Source organism: Herpailurus yagouaroundi, unplaced genomic scaffold (assembly GCF_014898765.1).
Source record: "Herpailurus yagouaroundi ecotype Mexico unplaced genomic scaffold, PumYag 188, whole genome shotgun sequence".
In the NCBI taxonomy this organism is placed as follows: Eukaryota; Metazoa; Chordata; class Mammalia; order Carnivora; family Felidae; genus Herpailurus; species Herpailurus yagouaroundi.
The window spans coordinates 23,054,293-23,077,914 of record NW_024412419.1 but is presented as its reverse complement, the minus strand read 5'-3'; the positions used below and the strand labels follow the sequence as shown (position 1 = coordinate 23,077,914).

The following is a 23,622-nucleotide window of genomic DNA, read 5'->3' as shown; positions in this document are numbered from 1 at the left end:
AACTAGGACGGGCCACCGAGAGGCCCTGTCACCGCCAGTGCCACAAAGGCCGCAAACAGGGCTCCCACGGTGCAGGGGTGAGTGGCCCTACACGATTCAACAGGCCCTGGGGTCCCACAGTGCAGTTACAATGACACCCGACTGCCCTCCCGCTGCCCCAATACCAAGTCAACTGAAACTTCTTTCCAATGTCGCCACTGTGTCTGGCTTTTGCAGGCCTGGCCTCCGCGGCCTCAGTGTGGCCTTTATGTGCTGCCTCCTCTCTCAGGAAGCTCTTCTCCGGCGTGACATCCCACATCCTAGGTCTCCTACCTCCCTTCTCCTTGCCGTGCTCCCCGGATGAGCTCTCTCACCGGGACCCTCCCATCTTGGGCCCCCCCGCCCCCCTCACCGCCCCAGCCCCTCACACCCGGCGCCGTTCTCAGCCTCGGCCTCCTTAGCACAGAAGCACGTGATCTGGGCCCCTCCGCCCTCATTTCCCGCCCAGACTTCCGGCCCCACGCTCCAGCCACCTGCGGGACACTGCGATCTGGCTGTCTCTGTAATTCAAACCAGTGTGCTCCGAATGAAGGACTCCCCACTATTAGATCTTTGAACTTCCTTTGGCCCATCTGTGCTTCCGTAACAGAACCCTGTTTCCACGGCTCCCATGGCTCCCTAAAGCCCTGCGGTGAATTCATCCTGATGTTCTTCCTCCTCCTCCGCAACGTCCCTCCGTCCTTTGTGACACCCCCTGGCTCCAGGTCTTACTACCTTTCAACGGAGCTGCTGCACAAGGCTGTTTCTCCCCCCGGGCACGGGCTTGCTTCACCCTTCTGCTGCAAGTAGAGACCTTTTCTTCGAGTGCGCATCCCTGTCGCTACCCCAACCACGACCCTGCATGTTCCCCGGACTTGCAGCCTGGCACTCCACGATTGTCACTATCTGGCTCCGACATGTTAAAAAAGCTGTGTTTGCCCTTCCATTTTGGGGCGCATGCACCCCTCCCCTGGGAAGCTAAGAAAGCTAAGGATCCTCTTCCAGAAAAATTGCAGGTATGCCCTCCAGCCTCCTGGAATTGGGGGATGTCACAGACTCCCCGACGCCCACGCATGGTCCAGGACGCAAGCCCCCCGCTCCAATCTGGCCCCCTGCTCTTCCTCACACATGCCGTTTTCCACCTCTGGGCTTTACTCGTGCTCAGGTCAAATGTCAAGTCCTCCCTGGCTACCAAGAGGTTCTCTCCCTTTGCACTTCTCCCAGCATCTGTCATGTACGCTACATGTCATACTTGCCGGGCTGCGCAGTGGGCCCTGGAAAGCAGGGAGCACATCTTTCAGTGACCCCACAGGCCATCCCGTCGACGGCATCCTCAGCTGGCCCCTCAGCGAGACCTGCACGGCTGTAATTAAGGTAACTACGGATGGCCACCGGGTTGCAGGAGGCGTTAACGCATGTCCATTGCACGCTGTTCAAGAAGGTGAGAGAGTAGCCTCAGAAGGCAGACAAATGTGACACGTAGGCACCGAAGAAGAGGCTGCAGTCCGTTCTCAGACTTCCAATTATGCCAACACTTTGAAGGATAGAGCAGCCTCCTCCATCCACATCCTGCTTAACACGGGCCTGAGCCGGCCACGCTGTCACCGTCTCTGGGACCCGTGACCTCAAAGCCCTTTCCAGCCAGTTGCACCACCACAGTTGTCCTGATGGACAGGAGGGGTTGCGTGGGGTCCAGAGAGCCACAGACCTAGAGCGAGGCTGGCAGGGCATGCAAGGCCCTGGGCTGTGTCTCCCACCACGAGCAGGGGTGACGAGTCCAACCCCACGTGACGCTTGCACAGGACAGTGTAGGAAGGGATCTTGTCAACTGTCTGCAGCCACCCAGTGTGCGGGCCACTCCTTCCCCACCCATGTTTCATTTGCTGCTGTTTGCCCAGCGACATGCATGTGTTCACTGGAGGACAGCCTGGTGGCCCATCCTCGACAGTCAGCGATTGACAGGCTGCTGCCGACGTCCACTGCACTTGCTTTGCTGCCTGAGGTGTCCTGTGGAGCACGGCCGACCCCAGAACCACTGGGCAGGGTGGTGCCCCCTCCCCAAGTTACAAGTCGGCCCCCCGAAAGGCACCCGATGAGTGGACGACACTGGCTGGGCCTGGGGCCCGCCCCCTCCCTCCCTCTCGCTTCAGGTCCAGAGTCCCACGGGTCCCCAAACAAATCTGATCGGCTGTTCTTCCTCGGAAACTTCTGGGGTAGGGGCTGCAACACTACCAGCTCCTTAGACCAAAAGGTCTTGGCAAGAGGGAGCAAGCTTTAGAGTTAAGTTCTTTCCTTCTTCAGAAAGTTCTAAAGTTTCCTGTTCTGTCCTGGGCTTTCCCTCCAGGGCGAGCTGTGTGGCGCGAAGGGGAAGCAGTGTGGAGAAGGGCTATTTAAAGGCATGAGGCTCCCGGCTGTTGTCAGCGGGCGCTGCCCCACCGGGCTCCTCGCGAAGCCAGTTCAGGGAGAGGGAGGAGGAGGAAGGGGAAAATGACAACTGGCTCCCACCCATTTACAGATTTATTTTTTTTAAAGTGCTGTTTTCATTTATTTCACTTCTTATCAGAGAAAATGGAGAAGTGCCCAGGGTAGAGCTTGCCAAAGGCACTAGTCATCTATCACCTTTTGAAAAACTCTTTGACCCAAAGACAAAACGTATGGCACGCTTTAAAGTGTAAGTTGGGGCGCCTGGGTGGCGCAGTCGGTTAAGCGTCCGACTTCAGCCAGGTCACGATCTCGCGGTCCGTGAGTTCGAGCCCCGCGTCGGGCTCTGGGCTGATGGCTCAGAGCCTGGAGCCTGTTTCCGATTCTGTGTCTCCCTCTCTCTCTGCCCCTCCCCCGTTCATGCTCTGTCTCTCTCTGTCCCAAAAATAAATAAACGTTGAAAAAAAAAATTAAAAAAAAAAAAAATAAATAAAGTGTAAGTGTGCGGCAGGGTGGGGGAGGGGAGGTCTCCTCACCTCCGCGCTAACTGGCCGGGAGGACCCGTGGGGAGAGAGGCCTTGAGTCAGTCAAACTCATCATTTCTATTCACGCTGGAAGGGAATTTATTTTTAGACCAAATTCGAGCTGAATATGCCTTAGGACAAAGTAAGGTTTCTGACCTTCTTCACTGGTCTCAGTCCCTCTGCTCCGGGTTTTATAAAATCACAGCTCGGTCCAATCCCAGAGTCTCAAGTAGGAAGAATGAAGCTTAAAGAACGGACCCCAGGCTGCGGCTGGGTAGGTTTTCCATGAATTCAGAGCAGGAGTGGCTACCGGCCAGGCCTCGGCTCCCGGGCCCGACAGGGAGTGCGGCAGACAGACCCCTCGGTCCAGGAGTCAGGGAGCAGGCGCTCGGCAGGAAATCTCTTCCCTTCTTGGATAGTCAGATCCTTCATCTACAGAGCAGAGCCCTGTAGGCCGTGGGCTGTGAAGGCCGCGGGGGTGAGTGTCGTGTGCGCTCCGGAGCCAGCACACCTGGGCTCGAGGGCCGACGCTGCTCTTTACTGGCTCTATCGCTTGGGCAAGTGACTCACCTCTCCGGCTTTAATTTCTTCAACTACAAAAGGGGAAAAGTAACCTTCAGTTGCCTTAAAGGGTAATCCTCGTGAGGGTTCAATGAGATGACCCAAGTGAGCGCTTGGCCTGGTGCCTGGCGTCATAGATGATCAGTAGATGTCAACGGTTACCGTGGGGACGAAGCTGGGTCCGAGGGGAGAGGCTCTGAGTCTGTGGGGACAGCAGAAGAGGGAGCCCCTGTGTGGAAGAAGAGGACATAGGGTCCTTGCCCTCGGTTCATCCTTTCTGTCACGGCTTGTTGGATGATCTCTCGCTTATCACATTGAGCGGGGCAGTCGGAGGGACAGAGATGGCCAGTCTCGGCGGGGGGACACCCAGCCAAACTTTTCAGGACACGGCGCATCTCTTAAAATCCAGTCCGGAGGTGCCAGCGGCACGCTTGGGTTATCTGAGGATGGGCTGTGCGGTCACAGCCACCGGCACCCTCTTTGTCTTCTGCCCGAGCTGCTGGCTGTGTTCCTGTGTGTAGCTCTGGTCAAAGGCTTGGTCGGGGAGGAAGCCGCAGCCGTGAACTAGAGGGATGTTTAAGAATCACAGGGCTCTGGCGGCCCGTGATGGGGGCGCCCAAGTTGGCTGGGTTCCCACACAGGCCTTCTGTTCAGGTCACCAGGTATCGTAAGGGGCAGTCCGTGGGTCAGGTGGAAAGAGTACCGAACCACGGAGACGTGGGTTCTAGTGCAGGCCTTGGCTTGTTGTGTCATCCAGAACCGGGACTCAGTGTCCTCACCCAGAGCAGGAAGATTTATACCTGATGTTCTCTTAGTGCCACCTACTTATGGTTCTGAGACGCCCACGTGACCTTGAGCAAGCCATTTAACTTCTTTGGGTCTTGATCCTTCACCTGTTAAGTGAGGGCCCCGGCCAAGCCCGGGGCCCAGCGTGTCACAGGTGGTGGCAGTGCGGAAAGGCGGTAGTGGTGGCTGTTACCATCCGCGGCGCCTTTTCACAAACAAGACAGGGTCAGCGATGAACACTGCAGGGTCCTGAGGAGACGTTTAGTGGCACCACAGGCAGCGCACGACAGGGACGGAAGACCAGTTCCCCAGCCGTCCCTGTGCCGTCCCACCGAGGGGAGGCTCCACAGCAGGTTGTTAGTAACCGGCGTGTTCTGGGGAAGGGGTTCTGGAAAGTTATGACAGGGACCATTAGGGAAATCTGCAGACGCCTTCGGGTGAAGGCATTTAGGAACTGTGTCCCCAAAGGGCTCATCTATAGGGGTTTTCCCTACGGGAATTGCAGTTCTGTATTTATTCAATGGATATTTTCAAACGAATAAAAATCCACATTTGAACGTGTGAACTGATATGGCTTTAAGAAAATTCTAACAGAAACAGAAAACAAGGCCCAAACGGGTTGGGGACTCTGGAGAAGGGAAAGGGGCCCCGTGGAGCGGGTGAAGCATGGCTGTCAGTGTGGCAGGAAGCCCCGCTCTCTGTCTGCAGGCAGGAAAACGCAGGCTTAGTGAGTTCACGTGCCCAGTGGTGCCCTGATCCTGGTGCCACTGGGGCACATCTTCCCACAGGCCGGAGACCCTGGGGTCTTGCTGCCTTCAGCCTTGCTTACTTGGGACTTTGTATTGTATAAAAGCCTAAACGATTATCTTCTTCCAAAACAGGGCTCGGTAGTCTCTTTTTGGAATTCGAAAATCTTTTTTCTCTGGGCAATCATGAGATGAGCCTTAGGATGTCTGCCAGAGTCAGGCCAACGTGGTGGTGGAGAGGGGCGGGGTGGGAGAAGTGGTTTGGGGACACGACCCTCGTTGTCAGGAAATCAAGGAAATATAAATCAAGTCAGAATGCATTTTTGCAAAGAGAGGCAAGTTCCAAAACATCTAAGGCCCATTTCTTTCCCCACTTTTCTGCTGCAGCTGTGACTTCAACTGGCACATGTTTTTAATCAGTCACATGAAAACCGATTGTGGTCTGAAAATCAAAGCAGTCCTGTAAATAGTGAGACAAAGTCCTGCTAATCATTTCTCGTGGTCTTGCCTGGTCCTCATTGTCCTGGACGGGCCACTGTAAATACTGACTCATCTGAGGTTACTCTCCTCGTGTCAGAGGAGTCAACCTTAAAATAGGATCTCTACAAAGAGACCTGCGTCTACTCCAATGCCCTTCACCCCAAACCCTCCAAAGGCCCCTGTGAAGTCTGCCCATCCGACTCCGGGAGCCTTGGTGGGCAAGTGACTGGCACAATGGAAGCTTATTTTGTAGCTGCGCCCCAGGCGATGTCCGCCTGGCTCTCTGGCGTGGGCTCTAGGAACAAACAAGTGGTTGTAACTGGTTCACACAATCTCCCTAAATGTGTCGATCCTTGAGCACGGCTGCTTCGTTTTTAGGGGGTCCGAACTTGCAAAACAAGAAAATCAACACGCTTGAGATGCAAAGGCTTGATATCTTGCTGGGAACACAGAATCACGAGCTCACAGCTTCGGGCGGCAGCCCCCACCCCCAGCTGGAAGCAATCTCCCCTCCGCTGGATTCCACGGCACACCGGGCCTCCAACCTCAGGCCCAGCCATGGTCTGACTCGAGTCTGGAATGTTTAGATTGGTGTCTAGACGATGTCTTGTGCAGCTCGGGCTCCTCGCCTGTGAGACTGCCGACGGGCTGAGACTGTAGTCTCAGTATGTGTTGAATTAAATCAAATGCTGTTTTAGGAGGACTTCAACAACCAACCAACCGAGATCCATTTCTAGACATCAAAGTATTGGGATGGAATCTGGCTCCTTCTAAATCACAGGGTATTTTTAAATGCTTACTAAAATGATCAAAATTACCTAGTGGTTCTCTCTCCTTCTGAGGCCCTCCAAGGAGGCCCTCTGGAGCCTGGCCAGTTCCTTTGGGCTACAGAAGCTTGCAGCCAGCTTCTGCAACTGCAGGAGTGAGGCCTTGTCCCCAGGGCTGCAGGTATGTCTGCCCCCTTGGAACCCTCTGGCACAGTGCATGAGAAGGCGGCCAAGGAGGACAGCAGAGGCCAGCTGGCCAAACGAGAGGGAGGGACGGGTAGTCCTTATGGGCTCCTGAGCCTCCCCCAGCCACAGGGCTCCCATCCTCCACTGGGCCCCATCTCTGGGGGCACACATCCGTCACATTCCAACCGTTCTTCCATAGCCACCACACACTCCTCGACAGCAAGATGGTCATATTCAACCGCCTTGGCATCCCAGGTTTGGTGTGGGGCTCAACACACAACAATGCAATAAATATTTCTAATGAATGTAGACCTTTGGCTTAAAGACGTACTTTAGAATTATAACATTTTGGAACAAAAGGAAATCTCAGAGGTCATATAGTCCAATCACTACAGGGAAGGGAAAACTGAGAGCCGGAGAAAACGGTGGCTCCTCTAACACAGCACACGACAGTCATGGCTGTTAGTATAGGTTTTCTCTGTAAGTCTCTGGACAGCAGAATTTAGGGATGGTTCGTCCTTACTGCCCAGTAGTGCTCACCTTCCTTCGGGCCTCACAGCAAGTGAATGCTAACTTGGTGCATGAGTGAAGAAGTGCCCACGGCCAGCTGGAGGCCCTGGAGCTAGGGGCAGTGCTCGCATTCCTCTCAGCCTGATGCTGTTTGCATCCTGAACCTATTCGATGAGAGGCTGGGAGGAGGGGGTACCTTGTGGCCACTGAGAAAGGCCTGGCCTCTGGGTGGGGAGGGGGCTGAGATGAAGGGGTGCACCTGGTTGGGCTGAAGCTGAACAGCGGGTGTTGGGGGCGGTGGGGGGGCTAGGGAGTGTGGCACTGCCTGGGGACCCAGAGCAGAGCCACAGTCCTGTGCTCATCCTGTTTTCCCTCACTGTGCCTCAGATGGCAGGTGCCTCGGTGGCGGGCACCGGTCTTCTGCTCCCTCTGCCCAGGGCTGCATGAATAGGAGCTGAGCACTGCTCCCGCGGATGGCTGTGTGGATGCCCGTGAAGGGTGTCGGGATCCCTCCACAGGCCTGGCCAGGACGAGAGCTACTCCTACGCTCACCTGTGCTGGGGAGACGCTGACCGCCCATCTGATGGCAGTGAGTCACTGCCAAGGTCACAGATTACTCTCCCCTTCTTAGTCAGCCAAGGGGGAAAAACCAAAGGATAGACCTCGAAGAGGAAGTGCTCAGGGTCCCAGCTGAGCTGGCCATGTGGAGTGGGAGTGTGTGTCCGAGGCCCCAAGTCACATTCCAGTGGGGATTGTGCCTCAAGGCTCCCGCTCAGCACTGCCAGGCATCAGCCTCCGCAGGAGAGTGCCAGACCCCCACAGTGCCAGGGAAACACTTAGGAGATGGGACTCTTTGGGGCAGAAACCATCCTGTCCTCCCTAGAGAGTCTCCCTGGAGCTTTAAAGTGGTGTTTGCCTGGCTGTGAATTTGGGTTCTCCACTTAGACTCGGCATCTGGAGGCTGCAGCTCATGTCTTCCGTGGATGCCCGGGCCCCTGCCTGCTGCTTCTGGGCCCAGCTTTTCGTCGCTCCAGCTCTCTGAGTATTCGCGCCCCCTCCCCCCCCAAGCTGGGTGGGTTCACAGGTACCCCTTGCAGACCGAGGGGAGGGGCAGCAAGGATGGCCAGGGTCCCTCTTCTTTCTATTCTAATCCCTCTGCCTGGCAGCTGAAATAAGATCCGCAGACATCTGGCTCTCGGGGCTCACAGATGGGAGAGCAGCGATGCCAAAGGAAGGACCTATTCAGTGGGAGAGGCTGCCCGAGACCCACCCTCCCTGCTGGGCTCCAGGGGCCTTGACAGAAACTTCAGGTGGGCTATGCTGGGCTGGGAGTGTAGCGAACTTCTCCAGCAGGCTGGCAGGAGGCAGAACCGTGGCAGGTGGGGAGCCTTATGGGTCCTCTCAATCATTCTGAGGGGCACCGCGGAGGGTGGGGAGGAGCACAGGGGAAGAGCCCACCTGCTCCTTAGGGCTCTTTGCACCCTGCACCAAGCCCGGGGCCCTGTGCATGCTGTGCACAGGCAGCTCTGGCCCCGTGTGCCAGATACAGAGAGCCAGGGCTGGAAGGAAATGAAGGACACACAACGTGGGTAAATGAGAGCCACACGTGGTATCAAACGGGCTGGTTCAAATGATTGGTATCACGGTTGCAGTGCGTTGCGAAATCAATTTAGTGGGTCCCAAGCAGCATTAACATGAAACAAAATAAAGTCAGAGTGTATCACATGTGGCGAGGGGAAACAGTTTTTCACGAAACTTTTGTTTTAGTTATAAAGACAGAATTAGGTTATAAAATAAATATCTTCCCGTGGATTGCGGTTAGGAAAAAAAAACAAAAACAAAAAACCTGGAAGCCATAAGTATAAAGGAGGGAGGGTGCCTGCTACGTGCTAGACTTCATGCTATTTGTTTCCATCTATATTATTTACATTTACTTCTCCTGATGGGCCTACTGCCGGGGAGGTATTATTATCTCTGTTTCTGCCAATGAGAAATCTATGATTCAGAGACGCAAAGCAGCTTTCTAAGATCACGCAGGTAACTGGTGGCAATGCTATTTATAAATCCAGAGCTGCTAGCTGCTGGACTCCAAAGGACACGTTTTTTCCACACCGCCATGGTTTCCAGAGGAGAGAGAGCTGGAGATGCCGTGTGGAGGCCGGGGCCCTACCTCTGGGGCTGCCGTGTGACACCGAGTCACTCGGACTCCTCTTTGCGTTCGGGGATTTCTCCAGTGCTCTGCTTTGGCGATCCTCCCCTCCCAAGCACCAGGTTAGCTACATTTGGGTCTCCTCCATTAACACCGAACGGCCGACAGCCCGGGAACGAATTCAGAGAGTTACTTACTGCCAGCTCACATTCATTCTTACAAACCCCTGCTAAATGGCCCTCCCTCTTGTAGGTTTATGTGTCTAGAGGTGTTGACTGGTATCTTTAGTCCCCCTCTAGGGACCTGCATCGGGTGGCTTTTCAGTAGAATCATGACTGCAATGACAAGGGACAAAGGGATGAGCTTGGCCTCCCTCTCGCTTGTCCCTCGGGTTCCCGGAAGTACTAAAGCACCTGCGTGAAGAAGGAGGCCTACTCTGAATGTCCGCGAGAAGGAAAAGAAAGTACGGGGAGGACATGTGCAATCTACCCAGGTGCGCATAAGAGGCATCATAAATGTTCTCCAAATAATGAGCCCCAGAAGAGCAGAGGGCAGAAGGTCCTTTAATAGTAAGGTCATTTGGGATCTTAAAATCTCCAGGGTTGTTGAGAAGTACGATGTCTGGAAAGTGCTATAAAATGGGAGGTATTATTATCTTGACATAATTGAGCTGTAGACTAGGAATGGGGAGGCCTGAAGTGTGATCCTGGCTCTGCTTCTTACTGGCTATGCGACTTGGGATGGGCCACCTCACCTCTCTGCACCCCACACTGCCTCATCTGGAAAGTGAAGGGATGGCTTCTGAGTTCACTTCCAGGTCTAAAACACTACTATCCACTTATTATTATTATTATTATTATTATTATTATTATTATTATTACTTTGGTAGCAATCCAACCACTTTAGCCAGAGACAGTGGCTTACGTGGAAACAGTAATTAATGAATGACCTCTCCCTGTGCTTTGCTAGAGGGGTTCTCTCAAAGCCTTAATAAGTATTGTCAGGGATATCACACATGTCTGAGGTTTCTAGATCTCTCCCTTTGTCTCTAGATCTGACATAGGACCCCGACACTGGGTGGCCAGCATCTATCCTGGCCACCTTCCTTCCATCCTTCAGACCAGTAGACAAGCAAACACTCACTCAGTCATGGATAGCTCCTGCTCTAGTAACAGGCCGGATCCTGCGGCGATCAGGGAATGAATCTGAGCAGGGCCCTGGTCCTCGGAGGTACACAGACACTTGACTCTTAGAGCAGAGAGCTGCATGCTAATTCTGGTCAGGGTTGGATGGCTTCACTTTCGCAGTCGTGGGCCAAGCCCTCCTTGACCTGCTCCTCCTCACTTCTAGCGCTCTGGAGCAACCAGAGCAAATGTTCTGCAGGGAGTTTGCTTTCTTTTCTTCTCAGAGCTATACCAGGGCATTAGCCAGCAGGCCAGACGTCTAGCACCTTTAATGACAATAATAATAATTTGCATTTATACAAGGTCTTTCATCGGGGAATCTTAAAGTGTATCACAAACAATAATTAATTCCCCTTTGCAACTCTGGGAGCCAGTTAAGTAGGAGTGCATTTGCTTTGCAGGTACAGGGAACTTTCCTGGACGCTGCAACATGCTGGAGCCCTCCCTTCCTACCCAAACCTACCCACCTGCCCTCAAGGCCTGGCATAAGCATCAGGCCCTCCACAAAGCCTGCCGCTGCCACCCCCAGCCACGCCATGTGTCCGGTCTCTAAAGCTCCAACTGTGGAGCCGCTCATTCGGTACTAACCAGAGACACAGTGGAGGAGATCTTAGGATCCTGCGCAAGGCAGGGCTTGCCCTAACAGTACTTCTGAGGGGGTGACCCTCTAGTGCTGGCCTGAATACCTTTCATGAGGGAGAGCACATTACCTAAAGGCATGTCTAATAGTTACAGTGTTTTGCCTTATTCTAAACTGAAATCTACCCCCTGGGAACCCCCGCCCATGGGTGCTACTTGTGTCTTCTGGAACAAAACACCCTACCTAAACTGTGTTGGGGTTGCAGGGTGATGTCTCTTGTAGCCATGTCATTGTCTGCCTCTGCGATCACTCTCAGGGGGAGGAGATGTTTGAGGCCTTGTGAACTGAATGGTGGGGGCAGCCGAGGCCTCTACCACGTGCCCCGGACCCCAAGGTCAGGCTGCCTTCCTGAGCACTGCGGGCAGGAGTTCTCTGGTGTTGCTGGCTCTGGAGCCCTGGGTCTGCCCAGCTTTGAACGCAGCCTTGTAGATTCCCTATCCTTCTGACGATCCACCCCACCTGGATGCCTCTGTGTTCATTTTTGGGAGCTGTACCTCAGTAGCACAGAAATACTCTCATTTTCTGTCAAATGCTTGACCATCAACAAAGGTCCTTTTTTCCTACACCTATTAAGTCTAGGAAATAACTGCCAATTGCAGGGACTGGTTTTTGGAAACCAAGCCAAACAGTAACCTCACTAGTTTTGTTTTGTTTTGTTTTGTTTTGTTTTACCAATTCTTTATCAGAATAAATAGCTGGTGCTAAACTTGAGAAAAGGATGCCTCAGTTGCTGAGCTGGTAACCTACATAAGGACAAAAGTTCCATGATCTCCCTCCCCTCCAAGGTGTTAGAGGCAAGACAGGCCTCAGGATGGAGGCCAATGGAATCCTTTGCTAAGTTTATTTCCAAAAGCTAGATCCCCTGGGGAAATCAACAACTCCCTTCAGTGATTTCTGGGTCCTTGCTGGTAGCTTTATGCCTGAAAAGACACCCACCGTCCCTTTGCCAAGAGTACGTTGTTTGGGTGAGAGTTGCCTCCTGGGGCCTCACCATTGAAGGAATCCTGAGCAGGCATCAAAGGCTATTGTTTTCCTAAGACCTGTGCCCTTGTGAACATGAGGTTTTGGCCTGTGGTCGCAGAGCCTCACCCTGCTTTGCTTTCACACGAGTCCCACTTTCTGGCCTAGAGGCAAGAGTGACCATTTTTGGCTAGGATCTGGCCTGAGTCATTGATCTGGGGGCTATTTGGAAGAAGGAAAATCAGAGAGGTTAGAGAGGGAACAGGCTGGTCTCATTCTGTGGCAAGAAGAGCACTCTGCAACCACTCTTACTGCCCCGAGGGAAGAGGTAGATTTTGGAGTCAGAACTGAGTTTAAATATGCATCTGTCACTTAGTACCTGTGTGTCTCTGGGGAAGCTACTTAACCATCCTGGGTCTCCATGGAGTTCCCATAGGACTCACGTGGCTGTTGTGAGGAACCCGTGCCAGGCACGTGGTAAGAACTCAAACCATCTTAGTTTCCTTTCCACCTGCCCTCTGCTCCCACCACACGGCTGCATGAACACACTCCAGGCAACTCCTGCTTCACTTTAATTCAAGAAACATCGATAGGGGCGCCTGGGTGGCTCAGTCGGTTAAGCGTCTCACTTTGGCTCAGGTCATGATCTCGCGGTTTTTGAGTTCGAGCCCCGCGTCGGGCTCTGTGCCAACGGCACAAGGCCTGGAGCCTCCTTCAGATTCTGTGTCTCCTCCTCTCTCTACCCCTCCCATGCTCATGCTCTGTCTCTCAATAGTAAATGTTAAAAAGATAAAAATAAAAAAAAAGAAACATCAATGGAACAGCTTCTGTTTATAAGAGGGTCTGGAATACCTGGGACTATTGACTACATAGTGCCTGTACCTAGTAGGCATTTAATATTTGTTGAATAAATGATAGAACTAACTTGATGCTTGGTATTTTCTAGTTTATAATATGCTTTTAAAATAACCTCATTTTGGGTGCCTGGGTGGTTCAGTCGGTTAAGTGTCTGACTCTTGATTTCGGCTCAGGTCACGATCTTGTGGTTTGTGGGATTGAGCCCCGCGTCAGGATCTGCGCTGACCTGCTTGGGATTCTCCCCCTCTCTGCCCAACCCTGCTCACGCTGTCTTTCTCTCAAAACTAACTAAATAAACATTAAAAAAAAGAACCCTTCATTTTAATGCAAGCAACAATCAAGTGTATGAAAATAGATACCACTGCTCTCCTGCCACTGGATACATGAAGAAACAGACTTGGAGAGAACAGGTAGCTGGCCCAAGGTCAGCTGTGTGGTCAAGGCGGAGGGGGATGTGGACACAAGCTAGTGCCCTGTGGCAGCGCAGCACTTTCCCTGGGAGGTCTCCTGCGCTTTGTGTGCCCACAGGCTTGGAGCAGGATGGCCACGGCTCTGAGGCACTCACAGTCCACTGGAAGGGCCCTATGTTTACCCACAGCATCTGTAGCGAAAAGTGAGGGGCATCATCGTGTGCCTGGTGATTTGAAGCAGTATGTTTTAAAAATCAAAAACATTTGCTAACTGCCAGCTTTCTTCTTCTCAGTTCCCAGGCCTCTGGTCCCAAGGTAACTACAGGGCTCTTCCCCAGTGCCGGCTTCACTGGGCTACCATCACCCTTCCCCGCAAGGAGTGGTGGCACTGATGCCCACACCCCACCCTTTTCCTCCCTAGGGCATCTTTCTAGGGCACAGAGAGAAGTGCCCTTGTACGCAGGCCTCTGCTCCTTAGCACGGTGCTCTGCACGCTTTAGGGGCTCAGAACACTGACAAACTACATTTCCTCTTGTTCCCAGTGGCCTTTCAGAACCAAGAAAGGGGGCAGGAAGTAGATATTAAGTTCTTGGCTACTGTGGGCTCCCAGCCTCTCTTTCTTCCCAATCCTCCAGCCTCCAAACTGCTGGGGGCCGCTGCTAGATATGAAATGAAAAGGGTAGGTTAGGAATCTTTCAAAATTTGCCCACACAGCTGGCCCAAATGCAATTCCCACTGTGAGCTGAGAGCTGGAAATCGTATCTGACCACAAAGCCGTCTCACCCATGGGGAGTTCATAACAGCCTACTGAAAACCACTCTGACAGCACACCCTCTGCAGGAGGGGTGTCCCGGAACGGCGTCACTGCGCACACTGGGCAACGCGTAACCCAATGCCTCGGGAGTGAGGTCAGCTCCCACCACTGTGAGCTTGTCTATTCTGGACCGCCTCACCCATTTGTGCTGCTGGCGTATCACCTGTGAGCTATAGCTCTGGAAAATCATGTGCATTCCTGAAGTTGACGGCCAGTTTCGGGTCAGAAATTGCCAAAGAGGAGCCAGGACGTGGGCTCTCCAAAAGCAGCGCCTAACATAGATCAGGGTCTCTGGTGTCTGTTGGGAGGAGACCAAGTCTTAGTGCCTCTGGCCGTGGGGCGCCCCTCTGCCAGCTCCGAGACTCTGAACCACCCTTGGCCTGGGCACTGCTGACAGGGACAGGTATTAATGGGCAGGCTAGGGGCCAGCTGAGGCCGCTGTGGTCTCAGAAACCAACGCCAAGCAGCATGAATGTGTCACTGGCCAGCAAGGCCCCTGGGAGAAGACCCCGCAGACTTCTAGGATACCAGGGATCAGGAGTGGCTGATGCATTTGGGAGTACAGCTTCTACTCTGCATAAAGGCATCTAGCAGAGCGAGCAAGTGGGGACTGGAAGTTCACTCCTGCTCTACTTGTAAGCTGTGTGCTCCAGGGGCTATGTGCCCAGAGAAACAGACTGCTGTGGGGTTTTTTTTTTTGTTTGTCTGTTTGTTTTTAACTCAAAGCTATTAGTCGAACTCTGCTCTGAACCAACGCAAAGGGGACACCTTTTCTAGTCTGCACAAAAGTTCTTTATAGACCAGAGTGGCCCTGAGAAGAGAACCATTCATTTCTGTACTTTGGGTTCTCTCTTGTGCATCTGGCACGTGCATAGGGGATGCATGTCACTGGGACACAAATTTTATAAATTAGGATCTTGGGGCGCCTGGGTGGCTCCAGTCGGTTAAGCATCCAACTCTTTTTTTTTTTTTTTTTTTTTTATAAATTTTTTTTCAACGTTTATTTTTTTTATTTTTGGGACAGAGAGAGACAGAGCATGAACGGGCGAGGGGCAGAGAGAGAGGGAGACACAGAATCGGAAACAGGCTCCAGGCTCTGAGCCATCAGCCCGGAGCCCGACGCGGGGCTCGAACTCCCGGACCGCGAGATCGTGACCTGGCTGAAGTCGGCCGCTTCACCGACTGCGCCACCCAGGCGCCCCAAGCATCCAACTCTTGATTTCGGCTCAGGTCATGATCTCACGGTTTGGGAGTTTGAGCCATGTACCAGGCTCTTTGCTGACAGCATGGAGCCTGCTTGGGATTCTGTGTCTCCCTCTCTCTCTGCCCCTCCCCTGCTTACGTGCTCTCTTTCTCTCAAAAATAAATCAACATAAAAAAAAAGGGAATCTTGTTTGGACGGCTAATGGGGGAAGAAGATGTAGTTCTCCCCTGGTCTCCGAATTTTTTAAGGCATCTTCAGGACTCATTTCCGTTTTTCTTACCACAGCCACCAACCTACCCCACCACTCCGGGCTATTCCCACCCCATCCTACAGCTCAGACTCAGGGACAGAACACAGGTGGGTGGGTTTGGGCAGCCACACAGGCTCTCAAGGCAGTGTCTGGCTCCCTTTTTCTGTCATGGTTATCAAGTTGACGAATCTGTGTTCCTTTCCATGGGGTACAGATGGCCCACCTTGAACCATGCCACTGAATGCAGTCAGACCTGCAGCTGGGTGTCTTTTTCCAAAATTGGTGAACACCGTGGGTGCCAGAGACATCAGACCAATAAGCAAACTCAGACATACAGCAAAATAAACTGTAAAAATAAACAGAATGAGTCCCCACCCGTTGTAGATTTCAACAATCTCAAAACATGCTTTTAACTACTAGAGGGAAGAGAGAGTTAAGACCCTTATTAGTTACTTCAGCAGCTCATGCTATAAAAGCACTGCCTGCCACAAGTTCAAAAGTCATAGGGAGTTGGATTTGAAAACCCTAAAGATCGTCTAGTCCAGGGACCAGCAAACTCTTCCTGTAAAGGGCCAGATAGTAAAAAGTTTGTTTTGCAGGCCATATGCTCTGTTTCTACAATCTGCCTCTGCCCTTGTAGCGATAGGAGCCCCGGACGATATGTAAATGAATGGGTGTGGCTGTGTTCCAATAAAACTTTATTTGTAAAAACAGGCAGCTGGCTGTCGTCTGCTAATTCTTGTTCTAGTCCCACCCCTGTATTTTCAGAGGAGGAGTGACGTGACTCCTTCACAGTCACAGGACCTACCCAAGACCATCCAAGACCAAGACCTGCACGGTTTGTGGGGAGGAACAGAGATGCTCCTGCAGGCCTTAGAGTCACCAGTGTGAAAGGACAAACTAGCCCCTGGGGTAACTGGAGAGTCTGACTCTCACATTTAACTCCAAAGAGGACCAAAATGCAAGTGGAAAATCACAGGTTAAAGTCTAATAGGACTGGGAAACACAACCCACATATCAAGCTCGGCTTGCAGACAGGTAACCATTGGTTATATCCTCATAAGTATATGCTGCTAAGGTTCATTCGTCAGTGAGACTCAGGCACAGTTTTAAAATGTCTCTGGTGAAGGGCTGGAAAAAAAGGGGAAAAAAGGACCCGTGAAGCCACTGGCACTTGTCTGTGAACAATACGAGAAGAAAACAGCATATTCATTTTTTCCAGGCAGCAGCTAGTCAAACCTCTAACAGTACATAAATGGTCAGAGAGGGCAAACCCTCTGGTCCAGGGCTTGGGAACAGGTTGTTTTGGCTGTCAAGCATTTTCAAAACAAGTTTTCTTGGTCTCATGACAGGTTGTGGCAAGAACAAGAAAATAAAAAGAGTGGAAGATCCCATGATCGCTGCTCCCAGCTTCCACGTGGGCAAGCTCAGCCTGCACGGTCAGGTTTGCTTTTAGAGTGTGCAGATAAAGCTGGTCTTAGGGCTAATACCACTTCACCAGTGACACCATTTAATAAAGTGATTCCTCTAAGAACTCTCTGGCAGCTGGATAATCATTCTAGTCTGGGAGGAATAGGTCAAAGTCACTCTTAAGCCCAAGGGTGCTGTTCTGCTCAAACCTACGCCCCGCGTTGTTTTAAATTTCACCTCATGTTCCGTGGACAAATTCTTCTTCTGAAACGGAGGTTAAAAGCCATCTGCTCTAAGGTGGATTTTTCCATCTCAACCACAGAACACTTGGCAAGGGTGGGGCAAAGAGATCAGCAAGGAGGCACCAACGGGGAGGGCCAAGATCAAACTGGCCTAAGATAGTGCCACCAACTCCCTACCAGTGGTGATCTTGCTCTTAGGGGCTTAACAAACTCTGTCTCGAGGAGAGAATGAGTCAAGCATAAAGCTGGCTTTGGCAGCACCAAAGGACACACAGCCAGATGGAGACCTGGAGACGACTGTGATCAAGTACCCAGAGCGAATGTTCAACTAAACAAGTCTGCTGGGAATTTCACATCCCCTAAATTATTCCTGAAGAGCCCAGGAGCACAGACCCAGACTTAAGTTTAGACTCAAATTCTGAATATTTGTGTGACCTTGGGCTTCCTTTCTTGGGTCTTCCTTGCTTCACTTTCAAAGCCAGGCAGCTGGATTGCCTTCCAGCTCCAATGCTGTGGTCCTCAGACTCACCAGAGCAGGGAGTATTTGGTCAGTTACCATCACACATGCCAGGGCCATCTCAAGTCACACCACAAGGGACAGCTGAAGTTCCCACTTTTAGCAATGCTCCTGGAAGAAAAACTCTCTAAAAGAGGGCTTGCTCTTACTTGGTGAGACAAGTTCTCAGACCACGGAGGCAGTCTTCATTCTGCCAACTGTCCTCGAGAATGTTCTGAAGAAAGAGGGTGGGAATATGAGAAGACTGGTCCAAGACACCTTTCCCCACATCACCCCTACTCCCACCCCCGAACACACACAGGGACACCTGCCAACATTTAACATCTCTACCCAGGAAGCGACTTGAAGGCACTGCCTACAGCCTGCTGCGCAAGCCTACGCTACCCAAGAGAGAAGCCTAGAAGACCAGTGGATTCCCTTTCCCCAATAAGGCACACAGCCTGTCCTGACTGGTTCTTGGGCTGTCCCTCCACACAGGATGGCCAATGGGATTTAAATTTCAGATAAGCAACAAATAACTTTTTAGTATAAGTGTGTCCTAAATACTGCACAGGATCCACTTAACACTAAATTATTTGGTCTCTGAAATCCCTGGGCGCTGAAGTGGCAAAGAAGGGGTGCAAAGACCCAAGACAAACATTCCTCTACTGTGTTCCTCCAACGTGACCATAGAGCTTAGGGTCTACTGCCTTTGTTATTGTTTCCAAGACCAAGAAGGTTCTATTATGACTTCTACATCTACACCAAGGCAGACCACTGTACAAAGAGTTACCTGTCTTAGGGTGGTTAATAACAACGGTTATCATTAGGTGAACACCAACAATATTCCAGCCATTCTATAATTGGGCTCCCGTTTAACATTCACATTCCTCTGTGAGAGAGAACTGTTAACCTTAATGTACAGATGAGAAAACCATCTACAGCGGTAAGAAAATACTACTACAATGTGGTAGAACCAGGATTTGAATCCTGGTGGGTCTGATTCCAGAGCACATGTTCCCTCCACCCTGCAGAACTCTGCCTCTTTTCTTTCTTTCTTTCTTTCTCTCCTGCCTCATCTACTGCTACCCTCTTCTGTGTATACAGTGTATATGGGGTGTACCGGTGTGTATGGTGCTACGTGCTACCCCGAACCCGCCTGCTTCCTGGCCTCTGGCAAGTCTGTTCCCTCTGGCAGGAACGTCCTCCCTTTGTCGCACTGTTACCCATACTCCAATGTCAGCCTCCTCGATCTTGGGCAACAGAAATCCTTCCCTCTCCTACTGCATTCCACCTGCACATTGCACGTGTTGCTGCCTTATAAGACAGCTATTTATGTAGAATTTCCACCTTACCTCGGTTCAGTGAAGGCAGGGATTGAGTCCCACACATCACTTATCAAGGTGCATGATACCTACTTTGAGTTCAGTAAATATTTGCTGGATGAGTGAATGAATGAATCAAAGGGCACCGGTGATCTGGAGAGAACCGAATCAGACCATCTGCCACTATAAATCCACACTGGGGCATACCGAACCTGAGCGTCAACCAAGGCTGACAGCCTAGAGACTCTACAGTTCTAAACAGAATGCTGAGCTCAGCTGCCTGGCAGATTTGGGATAACTCAGGCAGTCAATCTGAGGAAGAGAGGCAGGGTAGTATTAGAGGCCAGAATGTAGTCGAAAAGTCAGGAAACCCGAGGTGAAGTCTCAGTTCCCATACCATGTTACCCTGTGACCTTGGATGAGTCATTTTCACGTTGCAGGGCCTCAGCTTCATAATCTATCAACTAGGTATAATGGCAGTATTGATCTCATAGGGTTGTTAAGAGAATTATAGGAATTAACATATATGAAGCATTTGGAGTTATGCTGGTACAGTGTAGGCAGCCAGTACACATTTATCCTCCTCCTCATCATCTATAAGATGGTCAGAAGAAACTGCGTGATCCGCTATCATTTATGCTGAGACAACAACAGTCATGCGTTTACATGTATGTTCTTGTAAATTTCACTTTTTTTTGGACGACAAGAATAATGACCATTTAAAGATGATATGCTCCTTAAAATGATCAATAATGGAACATCCTGGTCTCCTAAATTTTGACTTTTGATTTGTAGAAGAGCGACAGAGCTTCCTGCTTTGCAATTCTGACTCCTACTCAGTGTGCTAAGTAGTTAATGCCACGGGTGGCCCCACTGCCAGAATGGAATCTCAACCGGTGACGAACCGCTCCAAGATTGATCAGCAGGCTTTGTAGTTGGGGCTCTTCAAACTGGGTGTGTTGTGTGTCTCTTGTGCTTTGCACGTACTCTGTATGTCACATATATAGCTCCTAAGTGTTTTCCAAATGAAGTACCAGCAATAACTTAACGGCAGAAACCACCGTTACGCTGGGTTCTTACAATCATGGCTACTCTGAAGCCTGCTCTCCTGACAGCCACAGCTTCTCCACCTGGAAGCCCAGCCCTGACCATCCAGGGCACACAAGGAGACGAGCCCCTTTTTCTCCTCAGAAGCGACTCTGGATTAAGGGCGACCCTCGATCACTCCAGCTTCGCTTCTGCTTTCTTGGCTTCCATTTTCCATTAGGCATGACTAAGTGCCAGCAGTTCTGTCTGTCTGGGAAGATAAGAGTCACTGGAATTTTTCATCCTCTTCTCCATGTGCAGCCTTCCTGCTAGTTTGGAGGCCAAGAAGCAGCATCTATTCTTTGGCCCGCTCCATTAAGACACCCCCCTTTCTTCTTTCGTCCACTGATTCTCGTGATATGTTTGGCCACAGGCATATTTAGTTCCCTTAAAGGTACTCAGTGCCAGGTCTTTATCCTCCCAGAAGAACTATTTCTGCTCAAGAATACCCTGGGCTTTCTGGAGCACTTGGGTGGCTCAGTCGGTTAAGCGTCCAACAGCGGCTCAGGTCATGATCTCGTGGTTCATGAGTTTGGGCCCCACATTGGGCTGTGTGCTGACAGCTCAGAGCCTGGAGCCTGCTTTGGATTCTGTGTCTCCCTCTCTCTCTGCCCCTCCCCTGCTCATGCTCTGTCTCTCTCTCTATCTCTCAAAACTAAGTAAACCTTAAAAAAAAAAAAAACAAAACCCAGAAAAAGAATACCCTAGGCTTTCCCCATGGCCACAGCATCTCTCAGCCCCCAAGTGAGCCGTGAGGAAGAAGGCCAGGCCACACACAGGGTAGGTGGCTGGGTGTGTGCATGCAGGCACGTTAACCTCCAGCCCTTGATGTCACTATACGGCTCCTGTGAGCAAGGAAGCAGGAAACAGACTGAGTAAAGGTGAGAGGTCAGAGGTGGCTTGGGGCACAGCGTTCTAATCATGGTACTGTATGGTCTTGAACAACTGCTTCCAGGAAATGAGAAAGATGAACTGAACTGCCAAGTCCATGCCCACTGCTGTGCCAAGCGTTTTATGCCAATTATTTCATTTAATTCCCAGCACAGTGGTTAATGCCTACTATACTCAACCTTAGCTGTACGAGATGGTTTCTAAGGTTCCTTCCAAGCTCCGTGTGCCGAGACTGGTCCCCACTGTCACACCTACCTTCCTGGATACACTTCTGCTTGGCTGCCCAACTTTGCTCCACTCTTGGCAATTTTGCCAGTCTCGGAGCAGTGGTGACTGCCCCAATATCTGCTCCTTGTTTCTGCTCACCTCTATAAATCTGCTACTTCAACAAGTCATGAGTCTTATTTTCACAGGTGGCCCCCGTCCAGAATGATCTGACAACAGACAAGACAGAATCCCACTTCTGAAGAAACAAGGCCTCTGCTTGTCATTAACGATGTGCCCAGAATGGATGGTCCTGACTGTTCTTTGCTGCTTCCTTTTTTTTTTTTCTAGAACTCATGCCTTAATGTGAAGTGATAGAAACAAGCAGCTTGGCCCTCCTGCCTTGGCTGGACTCCACATCACACGTGACAGCCCTGAGAGGCCCTGGCGGCACCTGTCAGAAACCAACACACACATCTGAACAGTCAGGCCTAATTCCCAAGAAGCTGTTTTAACTTGACATCCGAAAATGTATTACATCTAGAAGTATTTTACTGGGTGTGTGTTCAGGGCATATGTGTGCACGTTCTGCAACTGAGGTGTTCTATAAATACCAGATATGGGTTGTAGAAAAAAGCATCACGTACAGAGCGTACTTAATTCCATTTAGTAATGTTTTCAATTTGTGTCTGACCTTTGGCAACAGAGGTGGAATTTCTCAACATGAATAAAAAAGTATGCTAAGCACATAATTTACACACAATTTTCACTTAAAATCCCAAAAATATGCTGGAACTTGGTGACCATCAGTTACCAGCCCAGTGCTTTTAGATGAGGGTACTGAGGCCAAGGTGAAGTTTTCTTCCCAAGATCACATGGACAATTGATGAGAGTGCCCAGATCAGACCCAGGTCTCCTAGCTCCCAGGCCACTCTTTTTTTGCATGGTCTTTACTTACTGTTACATTTCTTCTTCCAACAGTTCAAAGGCAACTCTGCTTCCAGTGCTAAGTGTATGTTTCTACTTTGATATTCTATAAAAATCCCAAACCAATTCTCCTATCCTTTGCTTTCAGCTCTGTAAGACATCTATTTTTCCAAGGAAGAAAAATACGTGACCATAACTCACAAACAAGGAGGTAGCTGTCCTTGGTTATCAGATTTTCACAATGGCTGGGTGGGATCATCAGAATCCTCGCCTGAGCGCTTGGTAGCATTCGAACAGTATAACAAAGTTCACGTCCATGACAAAGATGAACTGATCTTCCAGCTCTTCTTCTCATGTGCAGTTTCTTCTGGCTTACACGATGAGACCAGAAAGTAAACCCTAACCCTGTTTTCCACTGAGAAAGCAGGATGGAAGGACGGATCCGAAGGGGGTGGGGTGGGGTGGGGTTCAGTCCTTAAAGCAGACCTCAGAAGGGCCAAAGAGTGGAATCAAAAGAAGCCAGGGACACAGATGCAGGGCCTGTAAAAGATGGCCTGAGGGGTCCTGCCCAAGGGGAGTAAGGAGGCTGAGCTGGGCTGTAATTGCTCTGTTCCTGGTACGGCCTGGTTCGTGAAGGCTGGAAGGATGGTAAAACAGCTCCGTCGGGATGAGGGCTGTATTAGCAGTAATTGATGGCCAGGATTTTTAAGGGAGCTTATCATTTCACAGCAACAGATGTCAGGTTCTAATAAATAACATGTTCTCTCTGACCTACGCAATTTGGAGAGGATGCCTGGACGTCAGGCAGATCTGGATTCCTCTCCATCTCCGTTGCTCTCTCTTCTGAAAGGAAAAACAAACCAAATCCCTTGAAGATACTTTTCAAAATGATTCTCTCTGAGAGTTCAAGGATCCAATAATTCCATGTTATTTATTTGCTTTACTTCTCTCTTCACAGCGTCTGCGTTTCTAAACCCCTGGAGGGAAAGGCGTGCTTGCCCACGCAGGAACCCAGGGCATGTGGGTGAGGGGAAGGCTCGGGGACCTCGGCCTTCCTCAGTTCCAGCCTGGTTCTGTTCCTGTCTTCCCAGGGCACTCTGATGGCCCAAGCTGTGCTGGCTGGACCAGAAAATTCCCTCTTCTCTTCAGAGGAGAGTTCAGCTAAGATGAGACTGGGTTTGGGATTTTTTTAAAGGGAATTCTTCCAAGGGAACTTAAGGCAAAATAAAAGAATAAAGAAAACCCATGAATCATAGCAACATTGGAACTACAGGTTCTATCACTGTGGCACAGCACCCTGAGAGGCCGAACCTGGTAGCTTTGCCTGCCTCGGTGCCCTCCCTTCTGCCAATGACTCTTTCGGCCCAGAGCAGCTCGCTTCTGTAGCTGCTCCCCCTTGCAGAAGGGCTGTGGGGGTGAGCAATCACAATTGGGCACAACCCTTACCGTTCTGGTCATCTCCCTACCCTTGGGTGCAGATGGGGGTTCCAGAAATATGGCTATAAACAGGAGGAGGGATGGGGCCCAGGGAGGTAGGGGGGAGAAAGGGAGGTAGTGGTCCAGGGAGAGGGAG

At 51.1% G+C, this 23,622-nt stretch overlaps 1 protein-coding gene across 5 annotated transcripts in view; it reads right to left on the bottom strand.

The window, feature by feature from the left end:
* The window catches only part of BABAM2 (BRISC and BRCA1 A complex member 2), a 405,089-nt gene that overhangs the window by 1,497 nt on the left and 379,970 nt on the right, over positions 1–23,622 (bottom strand). For 2 of the 5 annotated variants that reach the window (XM_040496370.1, XM_040496369.1), the window contains exon 12: positions 1,275–1,447. The exons of 2 other annotated variants lie outside the window; for them this stretch is intronic. In XM_040496370.1, coding sequence (XP_040352304.1) covers positions 1,275–1,447 — 173 coding nt within the window. Of the gene's footprint in view, positions 1–1,270; positions 1,448–23,622 lie in introns of all 5 variants that reach the window. One more of the 5 variants, XM_040496371.1, reaches the window with a different exon arrangement.